The sequence below is a fragment of the Phaethon lepturus genome, unplaced genomic scaffold (assembly GCF_000687285.1).
Source record: "Phaethon lepturus isolate BGI_N335 unplaced genomic scaffold, ASM68728v1 scaffold12722, whole genome shotgun sequence".
Taxonomy (NCBI): Eukaryota; Metazoa; Chordata; class Aves; order Phaethontiformes; family Phaethontidae; genus Phaethon; species Phaethon lepturus.
Window position 1 is genome coordinate 9,011 of NW_010524138.1, and position 14,396 is coordinate 23,406.

The 14,396-nt window shown below is 35.1% G+C and overlaps 1 protein-coding gene across 1 annotated transcript in view; it reads right to left on the reverse strand.

Annotated features, from left to right (window-relative positions):
- LOC104617107 (probable ubiquitin carboxyl-terminal hydrolase FAF-X) overlaps positions 1-14,396 on the reverse strand; it is a gene marked incomplete at its 3' end in the record, with an annotated part of 42,721 nt that overhangs the window by 7,720 nt on the left and 20,605 nt on the right. Inside the window, exons 12-16 of the mRNA XM_010282339.1 lie at positions 13,973-14,109; positions 8,559-8,692; positions 3,714-3,801; positions 2,050-2,392; positions 558-653 (exon numbers count right to left, since the gene is read on the reverse strand). Coding sequence (XP_010280641.1) covers positions 558-653; positions 2,050-2,392; positions 3,714-3,801; positions 8,559-8,692; positions 13,973-14,109 — 798 coding nt within the window. The remainder of the gene's footprint in view (positions 1-557; positions 654-2,049; positions 2,393-3,713; positions 3,802-8,558; positions 8,693-13,972; positions 14,110-14,396) is intronic.

A 14,396-nucleotide genomic window follows, 5' to 3' on the forward strand; every position in this document is an offset into this window, starting at 1 on the left:
TTTTTGTGAAATCCCAACAGTTCACTTCCTCTGACCTTTCAGAAACTCATTATCTCTTCTGTCTACTGAAATGCAGCTCCCAGCAAATATTAATGTAGAGAGATAATAATCTGATTTGCTAGAGCTCAGCTTGACCATTACACAGAAACTCTGTGACCCTTTGTAAGGGACATGACATAAAAAAATGATTAAAAAAACACTCAATAGACCCATCCAGCGAAGATACTAGTACAAGTACCACAACTGGAAGTTCAACAAAAGGCTTAGCTAAGCATATGATATGAACTGTTTTCTGAGTAAAAAGAGCAAATAAGACAGATCAATTTAACATAAATTTATCAGATTTCGGTCTGCGAAGATCAGAAAAAACCTCTTAATTCTGGATCTGACTAGAATCTGATGGCTGGACTCAGGAGTATACTCTCCAAAACATGAAAACTATTATCTGTTTTCAAAGCTGTCAAATATAACAATATCACCAATTTGAATTTTATCACTGTTTTTCTATCTTATTATATTCCAGTTTTCTTGTTGCTTCGTGTTTTTTTTTGTTTTACCTGATTAACTTGTAACCTTGGGCCAAGATTAGTATAGATCTCTTTAAGAAGATCTATTGCTCTGTTTGCGATGTCGTCACTTCCCTGAATCACAACCTAGCATAATAAAAAAATCGTTAGAACATCTTAAAGCTTTCTGGTATAAAAGTTAAAAACAAAAAGGACTACATCAGTATCTTGACACAACTGTATGTCTACTTATTTTATGAAATGAAAGTGACTAAAATGCTTAGTTATAAAATACAAACAATACAACTTACATTAAAGTTAATTACATAAGAGTCAAAATTAAGAATTAACTAGTTTAAAGGCGTTCAGAGTTAGCAAAAAAAGCCGATGCTTTATGAACAGAATAAAAAGTAGTGTTTATATATTCATCTTCACATTACATTTCCATTTTCACTAGTTTCAGAGAATAAGACAACTATTTTTTCACATGCTTGAACAATCTACATAATCAAAAGATTTAAAACCAGAACTTTAAGTATTTGAATGGCTGTGAGTGGGTGTATGGGGGACAGGCAAATGAGTTCTGTTTGTAACCTGATGATCTAAATTTTAATTACTAGCCACCAGGTCTGAAAGCAGCCCTTACAGTCAACCCCTGCAGGATACTGAGCTGAAGCTTCATGAGTTGTGTCATGCTGCCAAACAGCACAGCAGATCCCAGTAAGGTGATTCCCACAACTAAAACACGCCAGCATTACGTGGGCACTTTGTATACAAAAACGGTGTGAAAACTTGTTTGTATAAAAATTGTGATCTACTTTGGTTTTAGCTATTATCACCGTGAGTGAAATACCTAACCCTTCAACAAGCCACAACCAAAATTACTGAAGCCTGCTGCTTTATATACATTTTACAAAACACAACCACGACAATCATGCCACAGTGCGCTACTGTGGGTTCTAATGCAGTTCTTGAAAATTAGAAATACACTGAAAAAATTAAGTATCAAATTAGATACTCATTTTTTCACCAACAGATTTGGCAAGCTTCAGAAAGCTACAAACTTCCTACTGAAAAGCTATAACCATGCTTAGGCAAAAGGCTGTGGATGGAAGAGAAAGAATCAGACCAGTGATCACTTGGTCTAATCTAGAATCATTCCGGTTTACCATATGAGAATGAATGACATGGACTAGCTTAAGAAGAGCACAAAACGAAGTTTTGTGTGTGTGTGAGAAGACAAACCTACAGATAATTCATCTGAAACAACCCCTTCTTCAACAGTATAGGCAAATTTTTAATCTCATGTGCATACACAAATATACTTGATGTTTCAAATAACTTTCCATTAAACATCAGTCTGCAAAATTACCAACTTGCATACTTGCTGTGAAGACAGTAGAGTCAATATCCATGCATTTAGTTTGAGAAAGTAGATTTTTGTAATTTCAGTCTATAACAAATTACACATTCCTCAAAATACAAAAAGAGACTGAGAAGACTTAGCAGTTAACCTTTCAGATGTTTCCTCCAATTAACTTACCCTCCAAAGGTAGTCTAATCCTATTAATTCCAGATCATCCATCATATAGGCTCGTCTCTTTGCTACTAGCTTTCCTTCTCGACAGTTCACAGCTTTGAAGAAACGTTCAAAACATTTCATTCCATTTTCTGTTAATAGGGAAGGATCCAGCTGAAGCACATTATTTTCAAAGAAGTCCTTATTAATGTCAGGGTCTAAGTCTGGTTCATCCCCCATTAGTTTGGAATACCATTTAAAACAGGCTTCGCGATCACAAAGATAAACCGCATTTTCAGCTAAACACTTCCATATTTGCTTCGCCTGAGGGGCACAGAGCCACAGCTGACCATCCTTCAATAAAAATCTTGAGCAAAACAAAGAGACAATTAACAGCACTGTCTAATAGACATCTAGAGTTACAATTCAGTAAAAAGTACAGGCAAAAACGTGAATATGCATATTATACATATATTATAAGTATGACCCTGAAAACTTTATTTACATCATCAGTCCACTCATAATTAGCCCCATGATTTCTTTTGTTTGAAATGGATCAAGACCTTATAGTCCAAACAAAAAAGGAATAAAATTTCACAAAAGTGTTTTACACAAAAATACCAAGCATATTATATACAAACAAATGCATGTCTCCTAATGTAAACTACTTAGTTTAAATGTCAGGTCACAAATTAAGAGAGTAAATTACTTCTTCAATCTTTGACTATGTTTTAGCACTCACTTTAGCAAAATGACAAAATAAGGTATCAATTCTATGGAATAGAGCCAGAAGCAGAAGTCAATGAACTGAATATTTTCCCTTTTATTTAAGTATGATTTTCATTTGTGTTGAATTATTATGAACTTCAACTCTGAGAGCTAACATTAAGAACGTTTCAGGAAGAACAAATCTAAAAAAAAAAAAAAAAAAAAAGGGGAAAAAAAAAACTCCCTTAGGAAACAAGTAAAAAATTCTTCCAGAACTTGAGAGTTCATGTATTTTTGCTTGTCTAAAAAACAGTTAAAACCAAGTAAGAAAAAGCTGAGAGAGACAGAGCCTAAAAACCCTCAACTGCAGCTCTGTGATGAGCAGAGATCGTTTGTTTTTTTATTTTGCTCAAACAGCAGCTGGTCAAAAATCATCCAAATAATTATTTTATTCCAACCTCTTTCTAAAGCTCAGTCGCCGACAGCCTAACATCAATGCCTGATAGAAGTATATGTCAGTTTATGATCACAGTTTTAAATCTGGTGTGGTACAACAAATAAGGACAAATGCACATATCCCTACATGGTATATTTTAAATTTTCAGCTAAGTTACCCCAGTATGTAGGTAACTGTATCCACATGCATGTTATATTCAAGTCAGTAGGGTTCTGTACAGAGACAGAAAAAGCCCATAAAAATCTTAGTGCAGAATCAAAGCCTTGGATTGCAAGGATCCTCATGAACTTTATTTGAATATTCCAATACTAGTATAGAAGCCCTTTGGGAAAAAACAAACAAACAAACAAAAAAAAAAAAAACAACAAAAACATTCAGTGTATTTTTGCATAAGTTTTGAAAGCCGTTAACACAGCAATTTACAGCTAGATAAGAGAAAGAGATACTGAGGTTTGGGGTTTTTTCTTTGAAGTGTTTCAAGTATTCTTACGGAAGTTAAACAAATGATCAAGTTAAAACTAACCGTAAGAAGTTAAGTCGCTCCTGTACTTCCTGCACATGACTATATCTGCTTCCTGGTCTTACAGTTTGAGGATCATATTCACCATGCTCTGCAAATATAAAAAGTTTACTTAGAAGACAATACATTCAGAAAAGACATGCTGACTCTAAAAGATAGAAGGTGTTTGAAGACTTGTTAGTCTGAGTACAATTAAAACCACTCAAAACCCACTAAATTTTCAGTAAGGTATATGAAAATAATTTTCAGCAGCCTGCTAACAGTTAATATTTCATCCTAAATAAAAATGAATATAGGCAAAAACCCCTGAGGTCTGTTATCAAACCAACTATTATGTGCAGATATATGTGCTCATCATTCAGCATAATGGAAACAGAATAATTAAGAACCTTCATTCTACTTATTCAGATCAATTTTTCCTTATTTCGAGTAGCCTGTTTCAAGTCAGAAGTCAGTTAAATCAAAAGTATGCCAAGCACATCATTCAGGTTATCCTGTGCTTTAGTTTCGTTACAGAGCACCTTTTCCAAAATATCAGTTGTCCATTTTTAGGGTTTTTCCTCTCCAGAGGAAATCACGACTCCAGTTCTTTAACATTATATGACAACTTTATTTACCACAACTTTCCAAGTACAAAAAGCAAATGCCTGTAATACTGACAAGCTTCAAACAGAAGAAGTTGAGCGCTTTGAAAGTAAGGCAGGAAGTCAAACTTTTACCTGCATTTTACGAGATCTCAGCATAATATTTTGCTTAACAAACAGCCATTTGCTTCATTTGAACTTGGTTTTGGTGTGGCTTTGTTTGGTGTTTGGTTTTTTTATGTTGTTTTGTTTTTAATTAAGAGAGATACAATCTAGATCTGTACATGTACTACCTTGATCTGAACTAGTAGCATTTCATCATGACACATATTCATTATGACAGCTCCATTATAAAATAATTAATGCTTTATTTCTTATTTGCAAAGGGAAACAGATTGCATTTAACTTAAGATGACCCAGCTGTGAGAGACTGTATCATGACAATATCCAGTCTCATAGTAAAATTTATCTTCAGAACTGAACATCAGGATCTCCTATTCTATCAAGGAGCGGGGGGGGGGGGGGGGGGGGGGAGGGGGGGGGACACACGGGACGGACCCAAAAAAAACAAGTCTAAGAGCTGAAGTGCATCATCAGTGTTTCAAAATTAGGAGAAAAATAATTGTGATAAATACTGCTCTCTATATACAAGTGCAAAAGCTACATTAGCTTAAAAATCAAAGGGAAAACAGAAGACTAGTAGACACTAACCAGTGTCTACAAAACCGGAGACTTTACGTTCACCAGAAATCCTTCAAAAATTTAAATTATAATCCTAATGAAGCAAGCATAAATGGGCAATTATCAAAAGAAGAAATGTGAAAAGAATTCTGAAGCAAGAATATAAGAGTAGCAGATGAAAAATTATTTAAGTATTATAAGCAGAAAACCTTAAAAATATGCTGTGGGTCTAGCAGAAGAAACAATTACAGTAGGTAAGCATACTGCAGAGAAATTAAAACTAATTGCTTCAAGTGCTGGGTGTTTTGGGTGTTTTTTTTGTTTGACTTTGGTTTGGAGGGGCAGGAGGAGCTGCTGGTGTTTGTTTGAACTATGGGGACTATCTGGGCTTTTTTTTTTCCTGAATAGAGATTAATTCATAGACACAAGTGGCAATAGTGGCAATGATAGAAGAATTGAAGTATTAAAGGCCGGTCAGTTGCCCAAAGGCAGTATATATGTACTTAAGAACTCTGAAAAACCCTGAAATAAAATAAATAAATAAATAAAAAAAATCAGTGTCCCTGAATATTTTCCATCTCAGTTTCTTTCTACATTTGCCCAATTTATTTTCCACACTGTGCATTCCACAGGAAGTCCAGGTGTGATATCCTTAAAAATTCTTTCTGTATACAAGAGCAGAAGAACGAACAGAGAAATTTAGATCAAAAAAATGACTGGTTGAAAATTGAAGTATAATTAGTGATAAACACATATAGATGATCATATGGCACATTTTCTACACATAATTACATTTCATTAACACTTTGGATTTTTTATTACTTCAGAAAAACAGAAGATAAAGAAGAACTGGTGGCTAGCAATCTTTTAACGTTTTCAAAAGGTCTTTGATAAATAGTCAAAAAGATGAAATTGTGACCTCCTCCTTCAGGGCTATACAATGCAATAGCAGTTGTCTCGTCTCATGAAGAGCGACTTTGCAGAGTTGGAGGAAGGGGTGACCAGTAGAAGAGAAAGTCATAGAACATGGCAAAAATTCTGAAACATAGATTAGGCTTTCCTTTAACTTTAAGAAGGCAAACATATAAAAGGGAGTACGACAGAAAAGAATACGCATTAGTCATAACACAAGAAAAGCAACGCTGTTCTCCATCACAGAACAAAACTATGGAAGTCTTCAAGGAAAATGAAGATATGGCAAATTCAAAATCAATATATAAAAAAAAAAAAATCACAAATTACACAGTAGTTGTGGCATTAACTACCAAGATGATCTGTGGGCAACTACATTTTTTTTTTTCTATGGCATTTGTTTGACCTGTTTGGATGTTTGCATTGGATTTTCTCCCTCTGTCTCATTCTTCTTCTCCAGCTAAGCTTAATTCTACAGCTGTCCAGTTCTTTCTTTCTGTCCTCACAATCATAACATTCATTTTTTTCCTTTCAGTTATGCCCTTCCCTGTGCTGCCCCAGCATCTTTTTTCCTCCTCCAGGAAGGCACAGAAGGCAAACTTCACAGTGCTCTATGTTCTCCTCTATTTCAGTCTATAAAACTGAAACTGAAAGAGAAGTTGCACAGAAACTGTGTATTACAGTGTTAGTACAGTACCTGGAACATTAGGAGTTATTTTCTGGCTGCCTTGAATCATGTAATAAAGCATCTAATAAAAAAAATGCACACTATTGTTAATCTGTTTTTGTTCTCTGATGCAAATGATTACAAGTTCTGCAGCAGCTTCGTCTCAAGAAAGCACAATTTAATTGCTTTGTAATTAGATTAAATTCTTTGCACACTTTTAATTTCTATTGTTCTAAACATGTTTATATTACTGCTTTACTGAGTCATTATAGCTGGGGAGGGGCAGGGCAATGGGATGTGCTTTTTGGCACAAGAAAAGAATCATGCAAGACATCATCCTAATTTTTCTGCCAAAGTCATCAACAATTTTCTACATAAACAATATTGTCAAAAATTACCTTTTGACTTCAGAGTTCAAAAATAATGGAAATTAATTAATAATTATTCATACATTAATAGTACATGTAGGCTGTTTTTCAACAAAGACAACACTGCATTAGAATATAGTTGTTGATTATGTTTCCTTCCGAACCCTGAGGCCAAACCCCAGATTTCATAGGTGGACAAAGTCCAAGAGAGAGCCATAAAATCACAGATTTTATTCACACATAAACCCACAGTTAAGGTCGGCATATAGTTAAAGTGTGAAATTCCTTACAAATGAAATTGCATTTTTGTATCACTTTAGCAAAGTCAGAGCACTCCAACAGCTTACAGAATTTACATGAAATAATATTTGTTATATTCCAGAGAAGACTAAGGCTAAGACGGTACAGCTTGAGAACAGAATAAAGCATTTAGTATTATTTTAACATTAATTAGTACAATGCTATCATTTATTAAGAAGTTTAAACTAGAGTAACCTCCCCTCGTGTATCCCTGAACAGAGAAGTATAGCTGCAGTACGCAGATTTAGTTTAAATGTCATTCTCATTGACCTATACCTGGCTGAAGCTATCGTCTTCAAATAGCACTATTCAAACAAGTATTCAAGGATGTATTTTGGATATCTTCTATCAAATGCTCCAAAATTAAATTAAATAAAAAATTTAAGGTGTCTAGGCAACTTACCCAAGCATTGGAAGACACACACACCAACACACACACACAATTTCCAATGTGCAAATATCCTGTCCTCTCTGAAAAATCTACACTGAATTCCTATGTAACACACTGTGTCATTTTTGAGATGTAACTGAAAGGCTGGTAGGATGTTATGATGCCAGGATAGAATGGTCCCTAGCTCAGTCAGAAAATTAGATGAGGAGGGTGTAAATCTCCTCCTCTTACTTCTGTTGGCTTAATTCTATATTTAAAGTACTCTGGTCCAGTGTAACAAGGAGCTTCCTAGTCCTCATTCTTCACTTCCCTACTTCTAGCTCAGTAGCTATAAAGCTAATCCAGAGTAAGAGTGTAAACTCATCAGTGAAGGGTTGAGTTTAGCCTGAAATATGTAAATGCTAACATGACGTGCTGCCAAAGCATTGCTCATCACAAATGCAGAGAGAAAGCAACTAAACAGAAATGGCAGTTGCATGGTAAAGAGAAACTATCCCTGTGGTTTAATGTCCTTCTCCCTTGGAATGACAAATTCCAAACACTGGCTTCAAATAGAGATGATTAAAAAACTTCTCAAAGGAGCCTACAAAATTTCAAAGCAGAAGTGGGACAAAATCCGAAGTTATTATTAGGACCTTCCACAAAAATAATCACTCTAGCTTAAGTAGGGCAAGATGATGTTTATCAATCCACAGATAAACAAGAGCTGCCACTTGCCCCGTCCTGCTGTAAAACACACCACATATTCAATTACAAAACAATGTTTACATTTTAAGTTTTTCATGCCCGATCAGACACCACAAAGGCTATCAACCCCACAGATGCTCAAAAGTTAAACCAAGAAACTCAATAGTTACCGCGTTATAAGAATTTGCTTTTAACTCCATTTTCAACTGGAGTTTCATAAACTCTATTTATGAGGCAATTTTTATCTTAAAAACTTACCTTTAGCATACTGCCTCATGCTTTCCATATAGGCAGAGAGATTTTCTGCAACCAATGTAACTAGGGCATGATTGTGCTGAAGTTGATTGATTAAGTCATGTCGGTAAAACACATGGGGACTTCGCTGAGTTTGACTGAAATTAAAATACAAGAGTTATAAGAAAAGTGAGGAAGTCTTGCACCTAACAGTTCAGAAATCAATTTACAAAACTAATCTTTGATGCAAGGTCCAAATCTTCCTAAAAGATCTCCAAGAGAAAGCATATTAAGTGTCTGACAGTATTTTTGCTTTTTCTTCTGACACATCAACAGTTCTTACCAGCTATTAAAAGCCATTAATCAATGAGGATTATACAGTTACAGTATGTATGAAAAACATCAAAGCAATACGAGTAGCTCATTATGCTGGAGGGAGAATATCTGCAGCAAGACAGGAATAAAATACCTGCCCACAAACTGCACAGTACAGACCCCTCAACTGCAGTATTAACTCCAATACACATAACCACAGTTTATTCCACATGCATCTGATAGTGTTTTACTTAGTGTTTTAATTTAGAAATTTAGAAAACTAGGTCAATTTTCAAAACAAAAGCTCCTGATCTTAAAACTACAGTGAAAGAACACTAGCCAATATTTATGCCAATTCTTTCAATACTTCAAAAAAACCACGCAACTCTGCATTGTTTGTTTTTTCTAACAATATCTATCTGAAAAAATGTTGGAACAAACAGAAAAAAGCATAGCTACGCAGAACATATAGTCTAAGAAAAACCAGAAAAGTTCAAGAAAAGAAATACCCCAAATAAATAATTAGATGATAATTTAATACTATTATCAAGACTGACAAAAAATGCTGCTCTTAAACAATACTAGACCTATTTAGATTACAAAAGTAAACTGTAAGAGAAAATACAGAGCTTGGGTCCAAAACCGACATGCCATGAACAGTATAAAATTCCAGAACTTAGGGACTAATCACCTCTGCAGAATAGTCTCAAAATGCCTCAACTTCTGTAGATCAGAGCACTGGTCTCAGCTGCATAAACAATGCAAACTTGCGCTGCTCTTCCATGGCAAAGAGAAAAAAAAAACAAACACAAAAAACCCAGAAAAAAGCAGAGGGAGTGGAGGGGAAGAGAGGCATTCCTCATTGCATTGCCACTCAGCTGATCCCACAGCCTACACTGAGGAAATATAAATGTGATTTCAGAAGTGTTCCCCCTTCCTTCAGCTCTTAAGAAAGTAGACCCCAGAATTAGCTGAATGGATTATGGGTAGGAATTCTCATCCTTCCTAAGAAACAGAGTCGCCATACTACATGACCTACAGCACTCTACAGTATCGTCACACAGTTTGAGTACAGTAGGGAAGGCAAGAAATCTCAGTTCCAACATCAGCCGATAATGACCTTGCAGCCAATAACCACATTTCACTGTAGATGTAACAACAGCTAAATTGATTCATTGGGCCAAAGATAACTGTCAATCTGGGTTTAAAAGACAGAAGTCATCAACATTCTTCCAATAATTTTGTTATCTGCGACCAAAAGAATTTGGCCCGCTAAGCACAGAGGTCTTCAGAGGATTAAATTTCATAGTATGCAGAGCTTTCCAAAACGGCTTGAAAGAGGCACTTAAACCAGAAATGGTATATATATATAAAAAAAAAAAAAAGAAAAGAAAAGAAAAGAAAAAAAAAGACACAGACATCTGTCAGAGAAAAAACAATATGGATGGAAGCATGAAGGAAGAAAACATACAGGACATCATATACCCAGAAAGAACATCCTCTGTTTTCACTTTGAGAAACTTTCCAATTACATTTCATTCCATCTCCACCAACCCTCCTTGCTCAGCATAAACCAGCAGCAAAACCAGCACAAGACTGGGTGTCCCTATTTCAGTGGCTACCCAAGACGTTACCTCTAGATAGAGAGATGCATTTGCAAAGGATAACAGTAAATAAGAACACTGACTATTTGGGAAATACATATGATGAAACAACTAAAGGAACAAGCAGAAACAGGACAGGGTATTTTGCAGAATCAAGCTATCGGAGTGTATATTTATATACTCCTAATATTAACCCATTCGTTTCAATCTTACGAAGTATAGCAAAAACAAAGCTTTATTAGCAGAAGACTAAATAAATCATCTGCACTAGACTTTTTTTTACTTTTCTCCTTTCTCAACCACATGCACAAACAGTAAATTCAGACACATGGATTCATCTTCGTTAGCAACTACTAAAAGTTGAGTAACTGCAAGAACTAGAGTTAGGAGCTAGGAGTTGTTACATAGTATTTGTGAGCAACATGTAAGATTTTATTTATTTATTTTGACTTTATATTTGATTTTTGCTAGGATGGAGTCAAAGGCAAGACGACTGTCTTTAGGCACAGAAAAAAGCTGATCTGACAAGACTTTATAGCATGCTTTCTAGAATTAAAGCAAACTCCACATGCAACTATAGAATTATTCCTTAAGCATCTGAAGTTAGACTATGTGATGAAGTTGCCATTTGGACATAATCCTTTAGTAATCACTAAGGAACATGAAAAACTGAAGTTAACAGCAAAACTCATCTTTTCATTGTGCTTCTAATAAATGGATATCAAAATCCAATGTATAAGAACAAAAATTAGTGTTTTGAAATGGATGCCAAAGTGCTTTGGATATACTAAAAAAGACATGTAATAATTAGAATGCATGCTTATTTGCCAGAAAAATATTGGTAAAGTGACAAGGGTGAAATTCCAAACATATAACTTGCCCAACATAATACTGCACATGTATTTGCTTTTGAACTTGAGAGTTCTTCTACTAGATGGACAAATGCTATGTACCATTAAAAGCAGACAGTAAAGGTCCAAATAGGGACCAAACCTATCAAATCCTACTGTTTAGGCTAGAAAGTGACTTGAAGTTAGCATCATTGTTGCCTTAAAGCACTAACAAAAGCCCTAAACTCTTACAGAAGGTGCTCTCAATGCCCATTTAATTCTTCTGGGCAATCTGAGACCAATCTTACACTGCTTGAGTAGATACAGGTCAAACTTTAAGTGCTTGAAATTCATCTGCAGAAGGCTCTACCTCCATCAGTCAACACAGAGAAAATTAAGGTGATTAATTAGCTGTACACTAAAGGTCAGTATGTTGAGTAAAGTTGACTATTCCTTAATATTACTAAGTATCCTTGTACCCGTAAGAATCCTTGTGCCTAAATAACCATTATTTTCTCATGCTGTTCCAATTCTGGTTAAGCTAAACTTCCCCAAACATACTGCATTTCTTTGTGGTTGCCAAAGCAACTGTATAACCAATACATCACTTTGCTCAACTGCATGAATGACTAGCAACAATTAAATCTTCCTCCTCAAAATAATCTCTACAGTGCCAATGGCATAACATAATTTATACTTATTTTTGCCAAGAATAAGCAGCCATAGTAGTTCTGCACCGAAATTTAGTTGCCAGTGCCAATCAACTGAACCACCCCAAAAGAATAGTATATAGATTATGGGATTAATGTTGCACACAGAAAGCTCTCTGAAATGTTTTTGAGGCAGTTGTCACAAACATCTGTTTTGATCTATTTTTGATCCAAATTCTAGATGGATGTTAGAGATTACAGTTTTAAGTCAGATAAGGTAAGCTGACAGAAACAGGTATTAGATGCATGTATTACAATTTCCAAACTGTACCAGTGTTAAGAGTTATAAAAAAAAAAAAACTCAGAGGACTGGAAGAAAGTCACTGATTACTTCAAAATTATGTATACCCTCACTAGGTTTCCCAGTCACCTGGGCAGTAATAGTACCTGACTAAAAATACTCCCTCAACAGTATCTTGCTAACAAAGGCTTCTCCACAGTTAGAGGTCTTTATAAATCCCTTGACTAAAACCTTTAATTCAAAGGTTACTTTCCTGCCATGAATGAGGCAGCAATTTATGAATTCTGCATAAATAAGGTATTATTACATACTGCAATAGAGACTTCCCTGAAATCTGAGCAATGGAAGAGATGGACTCACAAAAAAGAAAAAAGAAGAGGTATTCAAGCAATCTAACTGTACATATACCACACAGGGAACCAAAATTTCCACAATCAAAAGAAGTTAGGTTTCTCCCAAGATTAATTCAGACCAGAAACCTAATCAGTACCTTGAATGAGCTCTGCTTCAATAATTACTTAAAAAGCAAAGCTTCTTTGTTAAGGCATTGTGCAAAAAAGCATTCAACCTGAACAAGTACCATGGACACCAGGTAGCTACATTTGCCTAGGTCAGAGCATGTAAAAGGTTAAGGACTCCCACAACAGAGAAAACAGACTTATCTGCTAATAAGCAGGTAACTTTGCAACCTTGTTGGAAAAACCTCAATCAATCATTAATGTGAAACTGTAAAGGATTAAAATGTTATGAAAATTGAGACAGATACTGCAAACCGAATGAATAAACCTCCAAAAGCCAGCAATGCAATATGATCACAGCTCCTTAACACTGTATCAGTAAGAAGATAACTGAAGGCTTATTTTCTTCAACTTCCCCTGCCTTGATCCTTCTTGTAAACAGACTGCAATAGCAACATTCATTTAAATAGTTTACCTGCTTACAAGAATGAAAACAAAGCAAGTATGCAACACTGATAAGCAAACAACATTTTTCTGGAGTTTGTAAAAATTCCAATATGGACACAAAAACTGCTAGGGGCACAGAATCTCAGGTATTTCTGTAGTAAGGAGACATATAAGATAATGAAAACAAGCACATCTGTCTTAACCAGTCCAAACAGACAATGGCTTTTCTTTTTTTCTTCCTTCTAACAAACAAACAAACAAACAAAAACAACTCCCACAAAAAAAAAACCCACCCAACCAATAAAACAAACCCAACATTTCTGATTTCTTCCATTCAGGAGAGAGAATCAGTAGAGTATTTTTCCCATATTAAAAAAGTCGCCTTTGATTTCAAGTGCGTAAACTAGATAAGCTGCACAAATTTATCATCAAAGAATAGGGATGGGTGAGTATGCTTGTGTGTATGTGTGTGTGTGTGTGTGCATACATACATATATACACATAAAATATATTTATACTTTGTAAGCTAATTCCACTGTTAGGCAAGGAAGTCCATGCATAATAGAAAAGCAAACCCAGATTTTTCACAAGTCAGACTACTATTCTAAAAATTAATAAAAGCGTGTTTGAGGAACCAGTTAATGCTCTCTTACTGAACCTTGTTGCCTGAATTTTTAGAGGCTATTTATAAACATTAAAACAAATTCAAGAACATCTTCAAACACAGGTTATGATTCTACCTAAGCTTTCCATGCCTCTTGTAAAAAAATTTAAAGATTTGCCTCATTCTAACCCATTCAACAGACAAAATGTTATTTGCATTCTATTCTTACCTCAAGTTTTGTGGTGCTTCACCAAACAAACTGCAAATTTCTCTAATTTGTTTCAGTGCAGGAATGACCCATTTGTCATTTGTACGAAGTTCTTCTATAAAACGATCTATCCACTGGATCTTTTGTGTATCTCGATCCTTAAAGAACAAGCATTTATAATCAAAATCAAGTATATTCCAGAAAGTATCATCATTCCCTTGCTTTATTTGTTTCCAAGATAGAACAGAGCATACAAAGCCACACAAATACTACATCAACTGAATTCTGAAGCATACAAGCCTAAGAAAAATATCTGAGCAGCACTACATGTTCACAGAAGCTATCAGTGTGTTACAAACTCTGCCTTCAAGCACTGAAGTATTCAGTACATATTTAAGAAAACCAGTAACTAGACAGGATCATCGGTGTGCAAACAACTCCCTCT